The following is a 24,239-nucleotide window of genomic DNA, read 5'->3' on the forward strand; positions in this document are numbered from 1 at the left end:
CCATCCGAGATCAAGGCGTTGTGCAAATGGTGCATTGTGTGGCCCATTGTACTGTTCACTGACTTTGTGCACTCTGAGGATATCTCTCCCAAGTAGAAGGATGATTGCAGCATCTGGATCTAGTGCTGGTATCTGGTCTGCTATTCGCACCAGATGGGGGTGATGATGAGCAACTTCAGGTGTGGGAATCTCTGACCTGTCGTCTGGTATCTCATCACATTCTATGAGGGTAGGAAGAGTCACCTTTGTCTTTCCATCTAATGACTCGATGATGTAGTTGTTTGCTCTTTTCCCTGTTGTCTCTACAACTCCAGAACAAGTCTTCAGGGTTTATGGAGTTGGACTTCCTTTGTCACCAAAGAGGTCAAAGAAGATCTGTTGCTTTGTTCATCCAAGACTGTGTACATTTTGATTGCCTTTTCTCTGAAACCTGCAGGATACACCTTGACTAAGCATATTTTGGAGCATGATCTAGCGTGGCCCTGCTCTGTACAGATCTCAGTGCACTTTGAGGTTACTGCTGGCGTTGTACTCTCGCCTTAATCCCCACCGTGATCTTCTTGAGTTGTTGAAACTTCTCATTTCCATGGTGGTAGTCCTGGGTGCAGTGCTGACAGGTGTTTGTCACTGTTGCACTCTCCAACACAGACTGCAGCCACAGGATTTATGAGTCCTTTCTACTGCTGCGGACGATTCAAAGCTGATTAACTGCTTTTGATAACGTTTTAAAAGCCTTTTTACTATAATGTCTTGGCTGTGTGTTTTTAAATAGACAGCGTCACATCAAGTTTATACCGGATCTCAAGGAAAGACACGCTGGTTGCTTAACTGATGTAAACTTTACTGAGATATAATGAACGCGGTAAAACAAACATATAAAGAACAAACATAATCATGGCTATTCAAGTGCCTTACATAATGCATAGCTAATACATAGATAGGGTCTAACATGTGCTCATTTACTACACACTGAAAAACACATTCATAAGATCATTAATGACTAATGTAGCTTCCACTTGTGTAGCTAGAACCTCGGGTGTGTTGATTGACCAACTTCAGCTACACTTAGAGGGCGACACCCCTAAAGAGGATATAATTGCAAGTCTCCCTATTCTTAAAATGGCTACCAATTTTCTTGCAGATGCATATGCAGAATCTGTCAGATTATCTGCCCGCACTGCTTTCCTGTCAAATATTTCGAGATAAAATCCTGGGCAGAGGATGTTACCTCCAAAAACAAATTGGCCATCCTTCCATTTCATGGACAATTTGTTTTTTGAGCTGACTTAGATAATATCCTGGCTATAGCCTCGGACAATAAAAAAGGTTTTCCCAAAGCGAAAGCTCAACCAAGGCCCATTGTGGTCTATGGGGATCTCCCGGCATGTAAAACAGTAAGCTAAGCAGGGCCTTCTCAGCAGCACAGTGGATGGGAGACCACCACCGGTTCGAGTCCCGGGGTGGCACACAGTGTTACAGTGTTGTGGTTTAACTTTACTTTCCTGGAAACGCTGCTGTGTTGCCCATAGCAACCAAACAGATTGCTTTCATTTAAAAAAAAAAAAAAAGACCCCCTTTTCGCCTCCTTTTTCAAACTAATCAGCCCTATAGAGGTAAGGGCAAAACAAGCCGTTGTTCCTATGGAAAATGAGGTAGAGGGAGAGGCTTCTTATTTTGCCCCAACCAGTCTAGCGCTGGTGGAGGTAAACAATGACGCCATTTCGGTAGGGGCGAGATTGTCATCCTTCGCCCACATTTGGGAATCAATGATTCCCATCCCTTGGATAGTCAACATAATCCAAGAGCGTTACAGGGTAGAGTTCTTCTCTACCCCTCCCCAAGGATTTGTGATAACCGAATCCCCAGGTTCCCCTAGCCCCAATCATTGATGGGGTCCTGAATCTATTGAGTTTAGGGGCGGTCATAGAGGTCCCAAGAATCCAGAGAGGTTCAGGTCATTGTTCCCATCTGTTTCTAATGAAAAAGCCAAATGGGAAATTCAGGACTATCATTAATCTGAAATCCTTAAACATATTAGTTATATACAGGAAATTCGGGATGGAGACAATGAGGTCAGCCATTCATCTGATAAAAGACGGTGCAGTTATGGCCACAATAGATCTCAGGCACGCGTATTATCACCTCCCTATCCACATAGACTCACAACCCTTTCTAAGATTCGCCGTCCAGTGGGACGGAAGAGTCCGCCATTTTCAATTTATTTGTCTGCCCTTCGGGCTCTCCTCGGCCCCCCGCATTTTCACAAAAGTGATAGCGGAGGTGGTGGCAGTTCTCAGAAAGGAGAAAATTCTGGTAATACTTTATTGGACGACATTGATTGTGGCAAACTTTGTTCTTTACCTAAAAGAACATATGAAAAGAACGGCTCAGGCCCTTCAGGATTTCGGCTGGATCTTGAACCTAGACATATCCGACTTGCTACCAAGTGGCAGGAAGGTCTTTTTAGGAATCCTCTTGGATTCAGTAGCCCAACAGTCCTCTCTTCTCAGAGAAAAGATCCAAAAGATACAGGATCAGATTCATCTACTTCTTACTCTCAAAAGTTGTACTCTTAAGATTTGCCATGTCGGTCCTAGGATTGTTAACATCTTCAATCCCGAAGATACCACTCCAGACCCCTCCAGAAGTGGATTCTAGGGGTATCTTAACAAAAGCAAACCTCCTTAGACAAAAAATTTTCTTCCATTGTAATAAAAGACCCAGCTAAGATGATGGGTTCCTTCCAAAATCTTGTAAAGGGTGTACACTGGCATCAAACAGACCCCAGGATCATTACCACGGAAGCCAGCGCGCATGGTTGGGGAGCCCACTCAGAAAAGCTTTCGGTACAAGGGAGATGGAGTCCCGCTCTAGCGAACTGGTCAGGGAATCTGAAAGAGTTGTTAGCCATCTGGATGGCTCTACAGCACTTGAAACTTTATTGCAAGACAGACACGTCCTCATTTACTCAGACAACACAAACTGCGGTGGCGTTCATTCGTCACTCAGCCCTCCAGTAGGTCCCTGGTCAAATATTCTGTTGAGCAGAACAGAATGTACTTTCCATCTCAGCAGTTCATCTCAGGGGGATATGGAACATCTGAGCAGACTTTCTAAGTCCACACTTTATAGATCCAAGGGCACCCCCTTTTTTTGGCCCAAAAGAAGTTGGTTTCCTCTTCTAAAACCTGAGTGTGGAAGATCCAATAAGGTTTCCTCCTTGTCCAGATCTACTACCCAATGTCCAGTCCAGCACAGTCAGGTTCATAGCCTCAGCTTAGTGGCAACTGAGAAACTCCTACTAGAAAGAAAAGGTTTTCTCTGAAAGAGTAACTAACACCCCCAGTCGCAAGTCTTCCACCTGTAAAAATTATTCTAAGGTTTGGGGAAAAATATGTTTTTTGGTGTGGGTCTTGCTTTTCACTTGAATCCCCTAACATTCCTCAAATACTTAATTTTCTGCAAGATGGTTTTGACTTTGATTTTTCTCCAAACACCATAAAGGTGCAGGTTTCAGCCCTCAGTGCTCTTTTCCAAATGAAATTAGGAGATGATTGTTGGGTGTCTAGGTTTATTAAAGCCTCTGAGAAAATTAGGCCCAGGATTACAAACCTCTACCCTCCGTGGAACCTTAATGTAGTCCTTGAGGCCCTTACTGAAGCTCCCTTTGAGCCAATAGAGTCCATCTCTATCAAATTACTTACCTTAAAAACTGTATTTTTGGTAGCAATAACATCTACACGTAGAGTCAGTGAGATTCTGTCTCTCTCTACTTTACAGCCTTTGTTTATAGTCAGAGATGATAGAATCATTCTCAAATTAGACCCTAATTTTGTACCAAAAGTATCTTTATCTTTTCATAGATCCCAGGATATTGTTATTCCTTCTTTCTGCTCAGCCCCTGAGAATGATCAAGAAAGATCATTCAACTGTTTAGATGTAAGGAGAGCAGGGTTGAATCCTCCCGTCCCTGGAGGAAAGACAAAAACCTTTTTTCTCCAGTTGGCAGGTCCTAACAAAGGGAAAGAGGCTCCCAAGAGTTCTATTGCGAGATGGATCCATATGGCCATCTCAGACGCCTATTCGTCAAAGGGAAAAAATCCCTCTCTTGAATTAAAGGCTCATTCTACCCGTGCAGTCTCTTCTTCATGGGCAGAGAGAGCATCTGCTTATGTGGAGCAGACTTTGCGTGCAGCCACTTGGAAAAATGTACAAACATTTTCCAAACATTATAGATTAGATGTTCTTTCTAATCAGGACATGGCGTTCGGACGCAAGGTCTTGAGTGCTGTGGTCCCTCCCTGAATACTATTCTTTAGTATTATCTCCGGGTGCTGTCATGGAGACGACTTGGGAAATGGTGAATTATACTCACCGATAATTGTATTTCCTGGAAGTCTCCATGACAGCACCCATAATACCCACCCTTTGGTTTTTCTTTCTGGTTTGGTCATTCGGTGAGTGCTGTGGTCCCTCCCTGAATACTATTCTTTAGTATTATCTCCGGGTGCTGTCATGGAGACGACTTGGGAAATGGTGAATTATACTCACCGATAATTGTATTTCCTGGAAGTCTCCATGACAGCACCCATAATACCCACCCTTTGGTTTTTCTTTCTGGTTTGGTCATTCGGTGATCACTTTTCCTTTCTACTCGGTGTTCTTTATAATACACTGGGAATGGAGAGGAAGGGGTGGGGTTTTAAACTCTCAGGTATTTTTCCTGTCCCAATTAGGCAGGTGCAATCTCCGGGTGCTGTCATGGAGACTTCCAGGAAATACAATTATCGGTGAGTATAATTCACCATATATATATATATATATATATATATATATATATATAGTAATAAAAGTTTAAAAGAAACACATTAACCCCTTCCATATTAAAAGTTCAAACCACCCCCTTTTCCTATATAAAAACATAAACATAATAAAAATAAACATATTTGATATCGCTGCGTGCGTAATTGTACAAACTATTAAAATATAACATTATGTATCCCGTACGGTAAATTACAAATAATAAAAAAAAAAAAATACCAAACCACAGAATTGCAATTTTTATAATATCCCAGAAAAAAAGTTAAAAGCTATTAAAAAGTCAGATCAATACCAAAATGGTACCGATACAAAAAACTAGATTGTGGTGTAAAAAATGAGCCCTCATACAGCCCCGGGGGGGGGGGGGGGGGGGGGGCAGAAAATGGCAATTGAAAAAATTCAAAAAAGTTCTGAATATTTTTTTAATTAGTGAAACATGACGGAAACTATACAAATCCGGTATTGCTGTAATCAGCAGTTCCTAAAGTATCAAAACAACATGTCAGCTCAACCACAATGTAAAGTCCTCACTTCTTTGATAACAAAACGTTAGCAGGAGGGGCTATAATGTTTTTATAAAACGGCATCCTAGTGACACAAAAGCAATACTGCAATTGGGTGGGAATTTTCTCTAGTCAGCGGTGGTAACACTGTCTGTGAGAGCTAGATTTCCCACTGTGACACTGATCACAAGGCATATTGGTAATATTGACCCATTTGTAGTCACACAGTGGATGACTGGACTTTTTAACATTTTTTCACTATGGTACCAAAAAGCACAATTTATAATTAAGTGGTTGTAATAAAAGTTAAGTTTTAATAATTTAGTTAAGTAGTCTCTAGTTTAGGGCAGTCCTTGGGGACTTGTCCCTAAAATTGTAATTTTCATTGTTTTGCCCTGAGACACTTAGGAGTATTTGATTGGTTTTCCTTCTCTTCTGAGACCTGTAGTGCACCAGCAGAGCACTTTTCACCCCCATATGTGGTGTTTTCTGAATCGGGAGAAATTGGGCTTCAAATGTTGGGAGTTATTTTCTTATATTACCCTTTTTAAAAATTTAACATTTTTGGGAAACCAAGCATTTTAGGTAAAAAAATGTTTTGTTTACATATGCAAAAGTCGTGAATCACCTGTGGGGTATTAAGGTTCACTTTACCCCTTGTTATGTTCCCCGAGGGGTCTAGTTTCCAAAATGATATGCCATGTGTTTTTTTTTTTTTTTTTTGCTGCTCTTGCACCATAGGGGCTTCCTAAAGGTGACATGCCCCCCAAAAACCATTTGTTGCTCCTTCCCTTCTGAGCCGTCTACTGCACCCGCCGAACCATTAACATAGACATACGAGGTATGTCCTTACTCGAGAGAAATTTGGGTTTCAAATACAAGTAAAAATTTTCTCCTTTTTACCCCTTGCAAAAATTCAAAAATTGGGTCTACAAGAACATGCTAGTGTAAAAAATGAAGATTTTGAATTTTCTCCTTCACTTTGCTGCTATTCCTGTGAAAAACCTAAAGGGTTAAAACACTTACTCAATGTCATTTTGAATACTTTGGGGGTGCAGTTTTTATAAGGGGGTCATTTGTGGGGTATTTCTAATATGAAGGCCCTTCAAATCCACTTCAAAACCGAACTGGTCACTGAAAAATAGTGAGTTTGAAAATTTTGTGAAAAATGTGAAAATTGCTGCTGAACTTTGAAGCCCTCTGATGTCTTCCAAAAGTAAAAACTCATACATTTTATGATGCAAACATAAAGTAGACATATTGTATATATGAACCCAAAAAAAAATATTTTGAATATCCATTTTCCTTACAAGCAGAGTGCTTCAAAGTTAGAAAAATGCTAAATGTTCATCAAATTTGGGGATTTTTCACCAAGAAAGGATGCAGTTTACCACAAAAATTTACAACTATGTTAAAGTAGAATATGTCACGAAAAAACATTCTCGGAATCAGAAGGATAAGTAAAAGCATTCCAGAGTTATTAATGTTTATGTGGTCAGAATTGCAAAAAACGGCCGAGTCCTTAAGGTGAAAAAGGGCTAAGTCTTTAAGGGGTTAAAAGGTATAATTATAGTAGGTAGTTATGGTTATTATAATGCTAGGAGGGAAAAACGAGAGTGTAAAAGCGAAAATTGGCCCAGACAAGGGGATCGTCATGAGGGACAAGTAGATTTTGCTCCGTTTTAGTCCCGTGGACAAGTAGTTTTTTTTTAACAAAATTTCCACACCCCTGCTACCTAGCCTGTCTGTTCCATCATCTATGTCTTTCCTGCTTCTTCCTATTGGGGCTCCAGTTTGAGGTGACAGTACTCTGGGTGCTAAGGAAAAGGATAGCAATGATGAGTGGAAACTTAGGATGTGTCGGCATATAAGGACCATTCGGCCTGTCTTTTGTGCTCAATATACTAAATACTATCAATAGTCCCTGGCTTTATCTTTTATGATGGATAACGTTATGCCTATCCCATGCATGCTTAAATTCCTTCTCTGTATTTGTAGCTACCACTTCTATAGGAATGCTATACCATGTATCCACTACTCTCTCACTGAGCTGGATGTGGATCCTTTAACCTGTGTGGCTGATGACTCGGACCGTATCGGGGAGCAGAATCTAAGGTGCCGCTGGTCTTCACCAGAGCCTGCCGCAAGGCAGGATGGGCGACATCCAGGTCGCTACCCCCGACACGGCTCAACCACACAGATAGCTGGGTATGGCAAGGTACTGAAAGATAAGGCAGTAGCATTGTAAAAAGTAGCAGAAGGTCAAGGCAGGCGGCAAAGGTACGGAGTCTAATAACGTAGCAGAAGGTTTGGAAACACGGGTAAGGTTAACAGGCTATAAGGGTCGCTTAATCTCAGGCTAGGGGCACTGAAGATCTGGCAGGGAAGTGTGGGAGGCGCAGGGACTTATAATGTGGTGTCAGGTGCAAACACTAATTATGGGTGCACTGGGCCTTAAAATTTCAGAGCTCCGATGCGTGCGTGCCCTAGGAGACGGGGACGCGCGCGCCGGAGTTTAGACACAGAGGCAGCGGAGCAAGGTGGGTGATGGGCTGAGATTCGCATGTGAGCGTGCTGGCAGACAGGAGCACTGGGACACTGCTCTCTTGGCCGGAGCGCCGAGCATAACAGAACCCCCCCTTTTGGTCTCCCCCTCCTTTTGCGGTTCAGTAATTTCCTGAGAAGGTCCTGGTCCAGAATGTTGTCCTGCGGCTCCCAAGACCTCTCCTCAGGCCCAAATCCTTCCCAATATACAAGAAAAAAAACGCTTTCCTCTGACAAATTTGGGGTCCAAGATCTCCTTAACAACAAAAACATCTGAGCCAGAGATGGGAGAAGGTGAGATGTCCTTTTGAGAAAAACGGTTGTAGAGGGAAACATGGAAGGAATTTGGGATCCGGAGGGAGGAGGGCCGATGGAGGGAAAAGGCAACAGGATTAAGTCTCTTCTTGACTTTATAGGGACCCAAATAGCGAGGACCTAGTTTATAACTGGGTGTCTTGAACCGGATATATTTAGTTGATAATAAGACTTTGTCACCAGGAGAAAATTCAGAAGGAGGATGTCTTTTCTTGTCCGCTTGGAATTTCATGCGAGAAATAGCATGTAGAAGAGAGCGACGTGTCTTCTGCCTGATGGAAGAAAAATTCCGCACTTGTTCATCAATAGCAGGAACTCCAGAGGAAGAAGATAAGGGGTAAGGAGGACGAGGGTGCAGTCCATAGACCACATAGAAGTACCAGTGGAATCAGAATCTTTATGATTGTAGGAAAACTCTTCCCAGGGAAGCAGATCAACCCAGTCATCTTGATGTGCAGAAATTAAATTTCGTAAATCCAGCTTAACTTGGAAGGCATGAGCAGAGGGCCCGCCAGAACTTAGAAATGAATTGGACACCACGGTCAGATACTATTTGGGAAGGAAGTCCGTGTAAGCGAAAGATATGCTGAAGAAAAAGCTTAGCAAACCGTGGTGCTGAAGGAAGTCCGGGTTTTATTTTTTTGAGAACATCTGCTGGATAGGGCGTTATATAGATGACTTATTGATTATTTGGGGGAGCACAGAATACCGTTTTTTTTAGTTTGTTTCTTACATCAGTAATAATCATTTAAATCTCAAATTTACAGCTCAGTTTAGTAGCACCTCAGTTAACTTTTTGGACATGTGCAGGACCAAGAGGAACTGCTCTGATCCTGTACAATGGGAAAAAGAGATAGGAGAGTTAAAAAGTAGATTTGTCAAAAGAGGCTATACAGAGCACTGTCTTAACAAGGCTCAGGAAAGAGTAGAAGGTAATAAAAGAGAGCAACTGATCAAATATACTGGGAAAAGAAACAAGACAAAAAATGTACAAAATGCCAAATATAAACAAAAAAGAACAGTCTTTGTTACTACATACAGTGCGCAATTTGCCCAAATCAAAAATATAATCAAAAAGTATACACCGGTTCTAGAGGGAGACCCAATTCTGAGGGAGGTGGTCAAAGAGGGCATTATGGCGGTCTCTAGAAAAGCACCTTCATTGGGCTCCTCTCTATCACCAAGTCTATTTAATTCTAAAAAGTAGAATATAAGACAAAGGATAAAAAAAAAACATTGCAACTGGCTTGATATTGTAGGAAATTGGAGTTGTGGTCACAATCGATGTATTACATGTAAATATATGCACCATTCCAAAGAAATAATGTCTTGTGTAACCAAAAAATCATACCAACTACGTGAATACATTAACTGTAACACTACTATGTTAGTTTATGTGGCCACATGTACCAAGTGTAATATGCAATATGTAGGGTGCACTACCAATACCCTGAAAACAAGAATCAGGAGACATATTTCTGATAGCAGGAGTGAAGGAGTTGGCATCTCTATGTTCTCACGCCACTTTCGGGATGTGCACGCGGGGGAGTTGGATTCCCTGCGGGTGTCCGGTATAGAAAGGGTAAAAATAGGCATCAGAGGAGGAGATGTGAGAAAACGCCTCCTTAACAGAGAGACATACTGGATATTTCTTTTGGATTCCAGATACCCGCGGGGAATGAATAAATGCTTAGATTTAATTATGACCTGCACATAGGAATATAGTCTAGCTTTCCATGCCTCCTCGGATGCCCCTAGCGTTGTAGCCCCTTACTTTTGTAGATTAATGAGTTTTTTGGTACGAGTGTTAGGAGGGTGATTCCGCCTAGTGTGTTTAGATACCTATTAGAGTGCAGTTACTGATAGTTATGGTATTAATATGCAATGGATATAAATGCAAGATAAAACTGAGTAAATTGTGCATTGAATCATTTTCAAGTTATGTATATCTATTAATTTATAGCATGTATATCATCTTTTAGTAGACACATGCACGCAGGTCTCAGAGTTATAAGTATAGATAATTAGGTTGATTATTCTATTCTATTATTGACCGGTGCATGTACGATATCAGTACATCGTAATCTATTATGTGCATGTAGTTATTTGCTTGCACATATAGGTGCATGTATATACCTGCCTGTCTTTGCACACAATGTTTAGAGTCCATTCACACTCAAAGGGTAATCACACAGCAAGCGAGTAAAAAACGCAATAGTGGAGGGATCCAGTCCATTTTGTAATACTAACAGATGTTACGGCGGGTCCGTGGCAGCACAGGTGTGTTGGGGATCTGCCTCCGGAGGTGAGCGGACACCATTGCATTTGGACGAAGTCCGGGTAACGGTACAAAATGAGCCATTTTAGAAAATCAATCTACTACCACCCAGATGACGGTATTGCCACGGGAAGATGGAAGGTCAGTAATGAAGTCCATTGAAATATTGGTCCAGGGAAGCTCTGGAACCTACAAGGGCTGAAGAAGTCCTTGTTAGGATTCGGCTAGCTGGATGTGGATACTCTGTGTCAGCGAGGGATGGGCGTGGACCGTGTCGGTGGACCGGTTCTAGGGTTGCTACTGGTTTTCACCAGAGCCCGCCGCAAAGCGGGATGGTCTTGCTGCGGCGGTAGCAACCAGGTCGTATCCACCGGCAAAGGCTCAACCTCGCTGACAGCTGAGAAGGCGTGGGACAGAAGGACTAGGCAGAAGCAAGGTCAGACGTAGCAGAAGGTCGGGGCAGGCGGCAAGGTTCGTAGTCAGTAGTAATAACAGGCGGTCAGGAACACAGTAATGGTAAACACAGTAGTAGCTTTCTCTAGGCACAAAGGCAACAAGATCCGGCAAGGAGGTGCAGGGGAAGTGAGGTTATATGGACAGGGAGCAGGTGGAAGCTAATCAGACTGATTGGGCCAGGCACCAATCACTGGTGCACTGGCCCTTTAAATCTTAGAGAGCTGACGCGTGCGAGCCCTAGAGAGCAGAGCCGCACGCACCAGAACATGATAGCCGGGGACCGGGACGGGTAAGTGGCTTGGGATGCGATTCGCGAGCGGGCGCGTCCTGCTATGCGAATCGCATCCCCATCGTGAATGTTAGTGCAGCGCTCCCGGTCAGCGGGTCCGACCATAGAGGAGAACGCCGCGAGCGCTCCGGGGAGGAGCAGGGACCCGGAGCGCTCGGCATAACAGTACACCCCCCTTAGGTCTCCCCCTCTTTTTGTCTCCTTGTCCCTTCAAAAGAGACGAGAACATAGGGGACGCCTCTTGAGTCTCCTTCTGGAAAAAGAAGTCCGGGGTAGCTACACCAGCAGCAGGTAGTTCAGAAGGAATGGGGAGGGGGGCAGAGGGAGAAGCATGTCACAGGGCAGAGTGTCACCAGGACGGGGGCTATGAGGAGGCACGGCACAGTCCTGATAGGCCTTGGGGAGACCAGGCACAGGAGGGAACACTGAGGCCCGACAGACGGGGCTGGGAGCAGACGTGAGGCATTTTTTGCGGCAAGCAGGACCCCAATTCTTGATCTCCCCGGTGGTCCAGTCAAGGGTGGGAGAATGATGCTGGAGCCATGGCAGACCGAAGAGGAGGACTTCAGAGGTGCAGTTGGGCAGGACCAAAAATTCAATTTTCTCGTGATGCAGTCCAATGCTCATAAGCAGGGGCTCTGTGCGGTAACGCACAGTGCAGTGCAACTTCACTCCGTTGACCGAAGAAATGTAGAGCGGCTTGACGAGACGGGTCACCGGGATGCAGTACCTATCAAGCAAAGAGGCCAGAATAAAATTTCCAGAAGAACCAAGACGGCCACGGCTGAGAAGGAGGAGTTGGCAGAAGGAGAAATCCGCACGGGCACAGTGAGACATGGAGAAGCAGAGTCCGTAGAGGTTGTGTATCCTCTGTGTCAGCGAGGGATTGGCGTGGACCGTGTCGGTGGACCGGTTTTAGGGTTGCTACTGGTTTTCACCAGAGCCCGCCGCAAAGCGGGATGGTCTTGCTGCGGCGGTAGCAACCAAGTCATATCCACCGGCAACGGCTCAACCTCGCTGACTGCTGAGAAGGCGTGGGACAGAAGGACTAGGCAGAAGCAAGGTCAGACGTAGCAGAAGGTCGGGGCAGTCGGCAAGGTTCGTAGTCAATAGTAATAGCAGGAGGTCAGGAACACAGTAATGGTAAACACAGTAGTAGCTTTCTCTAGGCACAAAGGCAACAAGATCCGGCAAGGAGGTGCAGGGGAAGTGAGGTTATATGGACAGGGAGCAGGTGGAAGCTAATCAGACTGATTGGGCCAGGCACCAATCACTGGTGCACTGGCCCTTTAAATCTTAGAGAGCTTGCGCGCGCGAGCCCTAGAGAGCGGAGCCGCGCACGCCAGAACATGATAGACGGGGACCGGGACGGTTAAGTGGCTTGGGATGCGATTCACGAGCGGGCGCGTCCTGCTATACGAATCGCATCCCCATCGTGAATGTCAGTGCAGCGCTCCCGGTCAGCGGGTCCGACCGGGGCGCTGCATAGAGGAGAACGCCGCGAGCGGTCCGGGGAGGAGCAGGGACCCGGAGCGCTCGGCGTAACAGTCCCGCTGGTTTGGAACGAGGGGTCCTGTCCCGAGCACAGACTGAATAGGAATGGACAAAATCAACGACATCCCGTTTTAAGGTAGGCCACCAGTATTGTCTGGAGATGAGCTGTAGGGATTTACTAATACCGGGATGGCCGGCCAGAAGAGAAGAATGTCCCCATTTCAATACTCGGAGCTTCATACTGGGAGATACGAAAGTCTTTCCGGGAGGCAGATGCTGAAGACTTGCAGGTGCTGCAGAGATGAGACGTTCAGGAGAAATAATATGCTGTGGAGGAGATTCATGGTCATGCACATCAGAAGAGCTGGAAAGGGCGTCTGCTCGTAAATTATTTTCCGCAGGACGGAAGTGGATCTGGAGAAAAAAAGAGACCACCCGGCCTGCTGTGGGTTGAATCGATGGGCAGTCTGAAAATAGAGCAAGTTTTTGTGGTCAGAATAAATAGTGACAGGATGCAGAGATCCTTCCAAGAGGTGACACCATTCCTCCAATGCCAACTTAATGGCCCAGAGCTCGCGATCTCAGATGGTATAGGTTTTTTCTACAGGGGAGAAGGTTTTGGAGAAAAATCCATAGGTTAAAGTTTTCCCTTTAGTAGACTTTTGCGTTAACACTGCATCGGCTCCAACTGAAGAAGCATCCACTTCCAATGGCCTGTTAAGATCGGGTCTAGATAGAACAAAAGCAGATGCGAAGGCAGACTTTAACTGTTTGAACATTTCTTCAGCCTCAGGAGTCCAGACTTTTGGATTAGCAGTGTTCTTGGTGAGTGCAACGATGGGAGCTACCAGAGTTGAGTAGTGTGGAATGAATTGCCGAAAGTAATTGTCAAGGCCGAGGTAGCGCTGAAACCCTTTCAGACCAGTAGGTTGTGGCCAGTCCAGAACTGCAGATAACTTGTTGGGATCCATTTGAAGACCTTGACTGGTAACAATGTAGCCCAGAAAAGGGAGGCAGATCTTTTCTAAAGTACATTTCTCCAGTTTAGTGTAGAGATGATTTTCACGGAGACGCTATAACACTTGGCGGAGGTGAGAGCGATGAGACTGGACATTGGGCGAGTAAATGAGTATGTCATCCCAATAAACAACGACACAGGAGTACAGGAGGTCACGGAAAATATCATTGACAGATTCCTGAAAGACTGCTGGAGCATTACAGAGTCCGAATGGCATCACTAGATATTCGAAATGTCCATCACGAGTATTAAACGCAGTCTTCCATTTGTCCCCTTCACGTATATGAATCAGATTATAGGCCCCACAAAGGTCTAGTTTAGAGAAAATCTTGGCACCTCTCAAACGAGCAAATAACTCAGAGATTAAAGGAACTGTCTTTTTTTTTCCACGAAGAAGAAGCCAGCTCCGGCAGGGGAAGAGGACTTCCTGATAAATCCCTTCTGAAGGTTCTCCTTGATGTAATTAGACAGGGCCAGAGTTTCAGGAACAGAAAAGGGTAGGTTCCTCCCCCTCGGAGGTGTGGTGCCATGTAGCAAGTCAATTGGTAACACTTCGGCTTGCTTTTCACTGAAGACATCAGCATAGTCCTGAAGAAAGGAAGGCAAACCGGGCATAGGACAAGATGATGGTTCCAATTTTGAGACACGTACGTGGATACAGTGGTTGTTGCAATGTGGACCCCAGCGAAGAACCTCTCCAGTTTTCCAATCCAGCTGTGGAGCATGGAGTTGCAACCACGGTAGGCGAAGCAAGAGAGGGAGAACATGGAAGGATAAGTTCTCCCTATGTGAGACTCCGACCTGCATAGACAATGGTTCTGCGCGATATAGCACAGTACAGTCCAGTCTTTCACCATGGACCATAGAGATGTACAGAGGCTTTATCAGGCTGGTCACGGCAGACGATGCCTATGTACTAGGGAAGCATCAATAAAATTTCCTGCGAAGCCAGAGTCCAAAAAGGCAAGAATGGAGATTATCTCTTCTGAGGGTAGGAAAAACTGGACCGTCATATTTAAGCGTGGAGAGATGATATTCACACCTTCGGAAGCCTCTCCTGCAAACCCTAGGTGTGAGCGTTTCCCTGTGACTGAGGACGCAGAGGACAATCTTTTAGGAAGTGATCCTCACTGGCGCAGTATAGGCACAGATTCTCAGTTCGTCGGCGAGATCTTTTGTGCGGGGTCAGGCGAGACCAATTCAACTGCATAGTCTCTACTGTGGAAGGCAACGGAGAAGGTTGCGGAGGCTGCTGGAAGGCAGGTGCCAGAAGAGGAAAGTGCAGACTCCCTTTCTTGGCGTAGTTCCTCACGTCGCTCTGAGAAACGGATATCAATCCGGGATACCAACTGTATAAGCTCATTTAGATTAGATAGCAATTCCCGGCCAGCAAAGACATCCTTGATTTGACTTTATAACCCTCTCTTGAAGGTGGCACAAAGAGCTTCATTATTCCATGCTAACTCCGATGCGAGGGTACGAAACCGAATGGCATACTTGCCCACAGAGGAGTTGCCCTGAGTAAGACTCAGCAATGCCGCCTCAGCGAAGGAAGCTCGAGCAGGTTCTTTGAAGACACCCCAAAATTCGTTGAGAAACGCCTTGCGAGGGCATCACTATGACCCTAAAGCCAAGTAGCCCAGGCCAAAGCCCTTCCAGTTAAAAGACTGAGGATGAAGGCCACCTTTGTTCGTTCCATAGGGAACTGATCTGCCATGAGTACAATGTGCATGGAGCACTGAGTAACGAAACCACGACAGGACTTGGGATCCCCTCATATTTCTTGGGAAGAGACAGACGAACTCTTGATCCGGAGATGACTGCAGGAGCGGGAGGTGCCACCAGAGCAGGAGGAGGTTGTGGTTGTGGTGGTTGTTGCTGTGCAGTTAGCAACTGCTGCATCATGGCGGATAACTGTCTCAACTCCTGTGCCTGCTTGGACATCTGCTGTGACTGGAGAGCCACAATGGATGCGAGATCCGGACTCTCAGACTGAGGAACCCCAGCTGGATCCATGGCCGGATCTTGCTATAATGGAGCAAGATGTGGATCCACTAATCTGTGTGGCTGATGACTAGGACCGTATCGGGACACCCAGGTCGCTACCCCCAACACGGCTTGACCACACAGGTAGCTGGGCAAGGCGAGGTACTGAAGGATATGGCAGTAGCGTAGTCAAACGTAGCAGAAGGTCAAGGAAGTCGGCAAAGGTGCCGAGTCTAATAATGTAGCGGAAGGTATGGAAACACGGGTAAGGCTAACAGGCTATAAGGGTTGCTTAATTTCAGGCTAGGGACACTGAAGATCTGGCAGGGAAGTGTGGGAGGTGCAGACTTATAATGTGGTGTCAGATGCAAACACTAATTATGGGCGCACTGGCCTTTTAAATTTCAGAGCTCTGACTCGCATGCGCCCTAGGAGACAGGGGCACGCGCCAGAGCTGAGACACAGAGGCAGTGGAGCGAGGTGGGTGACCGGCTGGGATTTGAATGCGGGCGTGTCCCGCGCTGCGAATCTCAGCCCCACCGGCAGAGGGGGACACCGGGACACTGCGCTCATGGCCGGAGCTTGCGGCTGGAGCACAGAGTGTAACACTCAGTAAAGTAATACTTCCTGATAACTTTTAAACCTTTGGCATCTAACTTAAAAACCTTTAAAAAGTTGTGTGAGTTGTGTGTTAGAGGTGGTGGAGGAAAAAACAGTGGCCAATGACATCTGAATTTTTTAGACTAAGAGGATTGGCGGGGATGGTAAGGAAGACAATGATGATGTGGTTTTCGACCAGATGTGGAAATTAGGTGAAAAGGAAGGAAAGTCGTCTGAGCAGGAGGATAGCTGAACTAAGACAGGGGCAGGTATGGTAAGATCAGAGGCAGTTGATGGTGACACTGCTGTGGCATTTCTTCTCTACTATTTCAGTGGAAGAAAACGAGACACAGTGCCAGATGTGCAATCTGAAAGTAAGGTGTGATCTGGTCCTAAGTTAAGGAACTACAGCTCTATGTTACCACATGAAGTGGCATCACACGGCTGCGTGAAATAGTTGGGACGTCACACAATGACTATAAAACCTTGCTGCAGCTGTTGCTACTGTTGCTGCAACTCCCAATGCTTATCATCCACAGGCAATATAGTCTCTATGTTGTCAGCATCACTGTCATCTATTGTTCCTTTTCCTGCATCCCTTGAGATAATCATAAAGGAATCTATATCCTAAAAACAACAGTATGCTCCCAGTCATTCAGTTGTTGTGCAGCTAAATTCAGTCCTGGAGGAGTTGCTACTGTACTTTCTGGTTTAATTCACTGGCTTGAGGCAAATAATGGGGTGCACATAGCCCAGGTAGGGCTTCACCATTACTTCTCTAAAAAAGTGGGTGGGCCACTTCATGCAGTTGTCAATGTGCAGTATAGTGCATGTGATGGTAGATACTTTGAATAGTAGCTTAAGGCAGGGCCAATCCATGTATTTTACAGTCTTTGGTCAAAATTTTACAATGCTGTGCTCCACCGCAATGAGACAAGGTATTAACCCCTTAAGGACACAGGGTTTTTCTGTTTTAGCACTTTAGTCTTTTCTTCCTTACCTTTTAAAAATCATAACCCTTTTGCACCTAAAAATCCATATTATTGCTTTTTTTTGTGCCTCCTATTCTACTTTGTAATAACAGTCATTTTACCCAAAAATCTACAGCGAAAATGGGAAAATTAAATAATTTTGCATCAGAATTGAAGATAAAACCACATTTTGTAAATCATGGGGGCTACCGTTTTTACGCAGCACATTTTTCGGTAAAAATGACACCTTATCTTTATCTTTATTAAAATGATACCGGTACCATTTTTGTTTTGATCGGACTTTATGATCGCTTTTTATTCATTTTTTATGGTATAAAAAGAGACCAAAAATATGCTGTTTTGGACTTTGGAATACGCCATTGACCGTGCAGTTTAATTAACTGTATATTTTTATATTTCGGACATTCATGCATGCGGCGATACGACATATGTTTTGGTTTTTATTTTCACTGTATTTTTTTTAAATGGGAAAAGGGGAATGATTCATACATAGTTACATAGTTAGCACGGTCGAAAAAAGACATATGTCCATCAAGTTCAACCAGGGAATTAAGGGGTAGGGGTGTGGCGTGATATTGGGGAAGGGATGGGATTTTTATATTTCTTCATAAGCATTAATGTTATTTTGTTCCAGGAATGTATCTAATCCTGTTTTAAAGCTGTTAATTTTTCCTGCTGTGACCAGTTCCTGAGGTAGACTGTTCCATAAGTTCACAGTTCTCAGGGTAAAGAAGGCGTGTCGCCCCTTGAGACTAAACTTTTTCTTCTCCAGACGGAGGGAGTGCCCCCTCGTCCTTTGGGGGGGTTTAACCTGGAACAGTTTTTCTCCATATTTTTTGTATGGGCCATTAATATACTTATATACGTTTATCATATCCCCCCTTAAATGTCTCTTCTCAAGACTAAACAATTGTAACTCCTTTAATCGCTCCTCATAGCTAAGATCCATGCCCCATATTAGTTTAGTCGCGCGTCTCTGCACCCTTTCCAGCTCCACAGTGTCCCTTTTATGTACAGGCGACCAAAACTGAACAGCATATTCCAGGTGAAGGGAAGGGGTTAAATCATCTTTATTAACTTTTTTTTACACTTTTTCTTTGCAATGTTATAGCCCTCATCGGGGGCTATAACATGCATTACACTGATTGCAGGCACTGTTCAATGCATTGCCATAGCATTGCATTGATCAGTGTTATCTGCGCTTGATTGCTCAAACCTGGATTTCAGGCTTGGAGAAATCAAACGCTGATCGGACCGCGTGGAGCAAGGTAATGTGGTACCAATCTTCAAGAAGGGCTCTAGGTCTTCGCCAGACCGGTCTATAAGTCTAACGTGCATTGTGGGTAAATTGTTTGAAGGACTTACATACAGGAATACATAGGGGATAATAGTATTATAAGTGATAGCCAGCATGGGTTTACTAAGGATAGAAGTTGTCAAACCAATCTAATTTGCTTTTATGAAGAGGTGAGTAGAAGCCTTGACAGAGGAATGGCTGTGGATATAGTGTTTCTGGATTTTGCCAAAGCGTTTGATACTGTCCCTCACAGACGTCTGACAGGTCCTTGGGCTTGGAAACTTTAGTTTGTAACTGGATTGAACACTGGCTCATGGATCGTACCCAGAGAGTGGTGGTCAATGATTCGTACTCTGATTGGTCCCCGGTTATTAGTGGTGTACCCCAAGGTTCAGTACTGGGCCCGCTGCTGTTTAATATATTTATCAATGATATAGAGGATGGTATTAACAGCTCTTTTTCTATCTTTGCAGATGACACCAAGCTTTGTAGCACGGTACAGTCTATAGAGGATGTGCATAAGTTACAAGATGACTTGGATAGACTAAGTGTCTGGGCATCCACTTGGCAAATGAGGTTCAATGTGGATAAATGTAAAGTTATGCATCTGGGTACTAAGAACATGCATGCATTGTATGTCTTAGGGGGGATTAAACTGGTAGAGTCACTGGTAGAGAAGGATCTACAGAATAGCATGCAATGTCAGGCTGCTGCTTCCAAAGCCGGCAGGATATTGTAATGTATAAAAAGATGCATGGACTCGAGGGACAGGGACATAATACTCCCCCTTTATAAAGCATTGGTACGGCCTCACCTGGAATATGCTGTTCAGTTTTGGTCGCCTGTTCATAAAAGGGACACTGCGGAGTTGGAAAGGGTGCAGAGACGCGCGACTAAACTAATATGGGGCATGGAACATCTTAGCTATGAGGAGCGATTAAAGGAGTTGCAATTGTTTAGTCTTGAGAAGAGACGTTTAAGGGGGGATATGATAGACGTATATAAGTATATAAATGGCCCATACAAAAAATATGGAGAAAAACTGTTCCAGGTTAAACCCCCCAAAGGACGAGGGGGCACTCCCTCCGTCTGGAGAAGAAAAGGTTTAGTCTAAAGGGGCGACACGCCTTCTTTACTGTGAGGACTGTTAATTTATGGAACGGTCTACCTCAGGAACTGGTCACAGCAGGAACAATTAACAGCTTTAAAACAGGGTTAGATACATTCCTGGAACAAAATAACATTAATGCTTATGCAGAATTATAAAACGACATCCCTTTCCCTTATCCCCTTACACCCTTCCCTTCAATTCCCTGGTTGGACTTCATGGACGTATGTCTTTTTTTCAACCATACTAACTATGTAACTATGTAAGGCACGTCCCGCTGTCCTCTCAGCTGTTCGGGGCGCCGCAATTTTACCACAGTGGTCCAGAACAGCTCCTCTGAGCTAGCCGGCATGCGTTTCTCCCATTTTAGATGCTGCGATCAACATTGATCGCGACATCTAAAGGGTAAATACTGGACATCAGCCCGATCGGCGATGTCCGGTATTAGCTGCGGGTCCCGGTTGCTCATAGCAACCGGGACCTGCTGGGTATGAAGCGCGCCCAGCTCCTGAGCGCACTTCACATAACAGGAGCCGACACAGGATGTAAATATACGTCCTGTTTCGTTAAGGGGTTAATGACACCTCCATTTGGACACCTTCGACCTGTCATCCTCTTCCCATACCTCCTCCAGAGGGTAGAGCGTTACCTATACTCTTTCACTTGCCATGTGCAAAACAACCTCTTGCTATTCACAAAAAGGAATAATTTGTGAAAGTCGTGTAAAAAGCCATTGCTTCTTTACTTGCCAGGTGCAAAACCTGATGCTACTTTACAGGGTCATATAAGGGCTAGTTTAATGAGGGCCAAAGTTTACTTTGTAATGGCACCACTCATTTTACTAAATAATCTATGTTGAAACAAAGAAATATTTGCAGGGTTAAATTTTAAACACAATTTTGCTAATTTTGTGTGGTCTCCTCTCTATGCAGTTCTTATAAAGCTAAAAGTGACATGATAACTTTGTACTGTAGGTCAATATGATTGCAACAACACTTAATGAGTACCTGTCATTATGTTTTAAAATATTACATTATTTAAGTTTAGAGACTACTTTCCCCTCTGCCTTTATTTTTATATTTGTTTGGGGGGCTTTTATAAGCCTGTTATCTTTATAAGCCTTTTATGTTTACAGCTCACTCTCTGTGAGCGCCGCATTAAAGGAGGGGGCGTTCCCTAGCAGGTGCGAAGTACTGGGGGGGGGCGATACAGGGACCGGAGCATCATTACATGTTGTTTCCTTCATTTTAAAAAGCATATCCATCTGTATATAGAATAATGCTAGATAGAAGGCAGCTATAGTTGTTGAAATTGCAGTTCACCAAAACAAAACCAACAATTTCTCTCTGCATCATAACTCCAAATTCCAAGTGTAGCAGTGCATGACTAATGGTTATGTCCCAAAACGTAGCTTCAGACTCAGCAATGGTCATGAAGGAATCGACTCCGGGCTCTGACTATATGTAAATAAAGAGTTATGTTGTCTGGAAAAAAGAAATAAAAGATTGAAAAAAAATTACCTAATCATGTCTGTGAGTATCTTTTTCTAAAGAACTTTATTTGATTGCCTTGCGATCTATATTCAAATAATGTACAGTACTTCATAAGAAATCAGCTCATGGAAAATGAAATTACTGTAACTACCCTTGAATTTTAATTCACTGTACATTATAACTTATTTTATGATTCAAAATGTATATCTCCTGGTGTCCACTGAATTTCTACATAATCGAGTGAACCAACATTTTGTTTGTTTACCACAAGCCTTTTACCTCAAATCTTTTTAGCAGAATTATTGCATTTTTTACTTTGCAGTTACTTGCAAGTTACTGTTGGAGCTCATAATTAACATACAATGCTTTACTAGAGTAAAAAAATCTTATTTACTGCTAAATGTTCCTGTAATTTTTTTTCCCTATAGGAGGTAGAACAGGATGTGAAGAACTTAGAAGACTTGCAAGATGAATATGATTTTAAATACAAAACGGTACAAAGCAGAGGTAAGAATCTAGAATTTGTTCATTTAAAAGGTTTAATTCTGTTTGGATTCAATAGCCAGTAATACTTGCAGTTTCAGTGGTCCCTTGAGACCAAAACTTTATGAAAAAAACGTATTTGGTTCTAAAGCACCCAAAATGTTAGTTAACATAGTAACTAATACAGATAAAGCAGTTCCTTATATAAAAGTCACAAACAGCTGCTGTAAGCTGCAGATAGCTTTTCGTTTGGATAACAGGAGCTTCTGCAGGGTCTTTTACATAACATGTTTTATACTCTGAAAAATAATGAAACCAATTTTAGACAGGAAATCAGTGCATACATTTTAGTATTAAAGGTATTTTAGCTATTTACAAATGCATTAGATCTGGACTTTCGGTAGCTTTGTATTTTCAGTATGGCTTCAAGTTATAGTGGTCCAGGAAAGGCCACTATATGTTTACCACTTGGGGACTGAGGGTTTTTCAGTTTTTGCCCTTTCGTTTTTGCCTCCTTACCTTTTAAAAATCATAACCCTTTCTAGAGCTGCAATGAAGGTGGTGTATGTTTGCGTGTTTTTTTCCAACCATTGAGTATTTTTTTTAATATTGCAAATGACAAATTAATGATCAATGCATTTAAAGTGGCCTGCATAGACAAAGCGTCAATAATCACTTATATTGTAAGTAAAAAAAAAAAAAGCAAAGCAATGTACAAATCCCCCCAAAAAATGCAAAAAGAAAACAAAACACAAATTAGACCCATAACAAGATTCATAAATCTCCCCTAAAATCCTTGACTAATCTGTATCGAAAATGTACATTCGGGGTAAGGAGGTGAGGTGGTTTCAGGCAGAATGCATGGCAGGAATCCTTTATAATGTGGCCTTTGTGAGGTTTTTTTAGTACTCAGTATTGCCTCGTTCTCTAACACTGTTTTATACCGTGATCATTTACTAGTGTGTGCAATATACCATCTGGATTTTGACCTGTGAGTGCTGCTTCGATTAGCATCTATTCACACTGTATATTCGTTGTATTAATACTGTTATCCTGTACTCCATGATATTCCAGCTACCATCCTCACCCCCATTTTCTTTTTGTGTACCTCGGTGCCTTATCGTCTATGTCTGATTTTAATATGTATGTTAATTTTCTAATAAAGAGTGTTTATTCTACTATCGTAATTGGCCTCTATTTTTGGAGAGACCGTACACCATATCTTTTATGATGGAGAAGATGGGAATCCGTTCAGAACAATTTCTCGCTATTGCAAGCTCTGCTTTATGGAGTATCTAACAAAGAGGAACTCCCGTGGATTTCCAGTGGAACTCTGTGTATACATAGACCTAATAAAGAAAAGGAGTAACAATACCAACTGAGTTGAATGGTAAATCAATGCGTTAAGTATCTGCATCCTTAATTGATGCAGTTTCGATCAGTCCCAAAAATATGAAATAACTTGGTTTTCCACAAATGTGCCAGCAGAGTTTATAGGCAGATTTGTAGAATTTAAACAGCATCAAATTGTCTAGTACCATCTCATGCTCTATAATGTATAAGTGTGGGAGCTCTATGGAAAATATAAGAGACCTTAACCGAGGATACTGCGTTGCACATACCCACGTGTCAAATAGATAGATACTGATTTAAAAAATTTAAAAATACCAGTCATACTAGGTTAGGAAGAAAATTTAGAATAAGGCAGAATAAATAGAGATAAATAAGAAAGAAAGGCAGTGTCTGATAATAAGATATAAAATATAATTACATTTGTGGTCGTTGCTACATGACTGAAATGCGTACAACCCTAATACTAACCTAACAACCAACTGTAACCAATAACCTATCAACCTCAACTAAGCAGTTTGAAGTGTGCCATAACTGCGGCGTAAAGAATATGCCTGGAAAAGAGGGCATACCCTGTGGTAAGTGTGATGGAATGAAAAGAAGGGGGGGCGGGTGGGAGTGAAGAACCCACGGCGTCATTGAAGGGGGGAGAGCCGTGGGTTTTATGGTCATCCCGCTCCTCCCACAATTACAGGCCAGCTGCGCAGGCCTTTCCATTTGTGGTCGTTGCTACATGACTGAAATGCGTACAACCCTAATACTAACCTAACAACCAACTGTAACCAATAACCTATCAACCTCAACTAAGCAGTTTGAAGTGTGCCATAACTGCGGCGTAAAGAATATGCCTGGAAAAGAGGGCAAAACCCGGATTTAAACAAACATTTGTTTATTGCAGATTACAACACAAGAGACTGGAATGCGCTAGCCATTTCTTTGCGAGGGTTAGGGAAATACTGCATGTAGCATCCGCATTTCCAACATCCTAATTTCATGATTACGTGGGTTGGGACCCCGTGCTTAGAATTGGCTGTAGCTGCGCCAATACGGAAGGAGTGACCGGATAATGAAGTCGGGACTCCTCCCAGCGACCCGACCGAAATGCGTAAATGTTTGATGAATTCAGAAGTAGTTAGCGGGTTGGACCTGAAATGGAGTAAAGGGTCGTCAGCTGATAGGTTAACACAGGCATTCAACAATTCACGGAGGACT

At 43.5% G+C, this 24,239-nt stretch overlaps 1 protein-coding gene across 5 annotated transcripts in view; it reads left to right on the forward strand.

The window, feature by feature from the left end:
- Positions 1 to 24,239, forward strand: part of STAT1 (signal transducer and activator of transcription 1) — a 1,320,138-nt gene that overhangs the window by 289,214 nt on the left and 1,006,685 nt on the right. For all 5 annotated transcript variants that reach the window (XM_056535944.1, XM_056535945.1, XM_056535942.1 and 2 more), the window contains one exon: positions 21,623 to 21,701. In XM_056535944.1, the coding sequence (XP_056391919.1) occupies positions 21,623 to 21,701 (79 nt within the window). The remainder of the gene's footprint in view (positions 1 to 21,622; positions 21,702 to 24,239) is intronic.

The sequence above is a fragment of the Hyla sarda genome, chromosome 8, assembly GCF_029499605.1.
Source record: "Hyla sarda isolate aHylSar1 chromosome 8, aHylSar1.hap1, whole genome shotgun sequence".
Taxonomy (NCBI): domain Eukaryota; kingdom Metazoa; phylum Chordata; class Amphibia; order Anura; family Hylidae; genus Hyla; species Hyla sarda.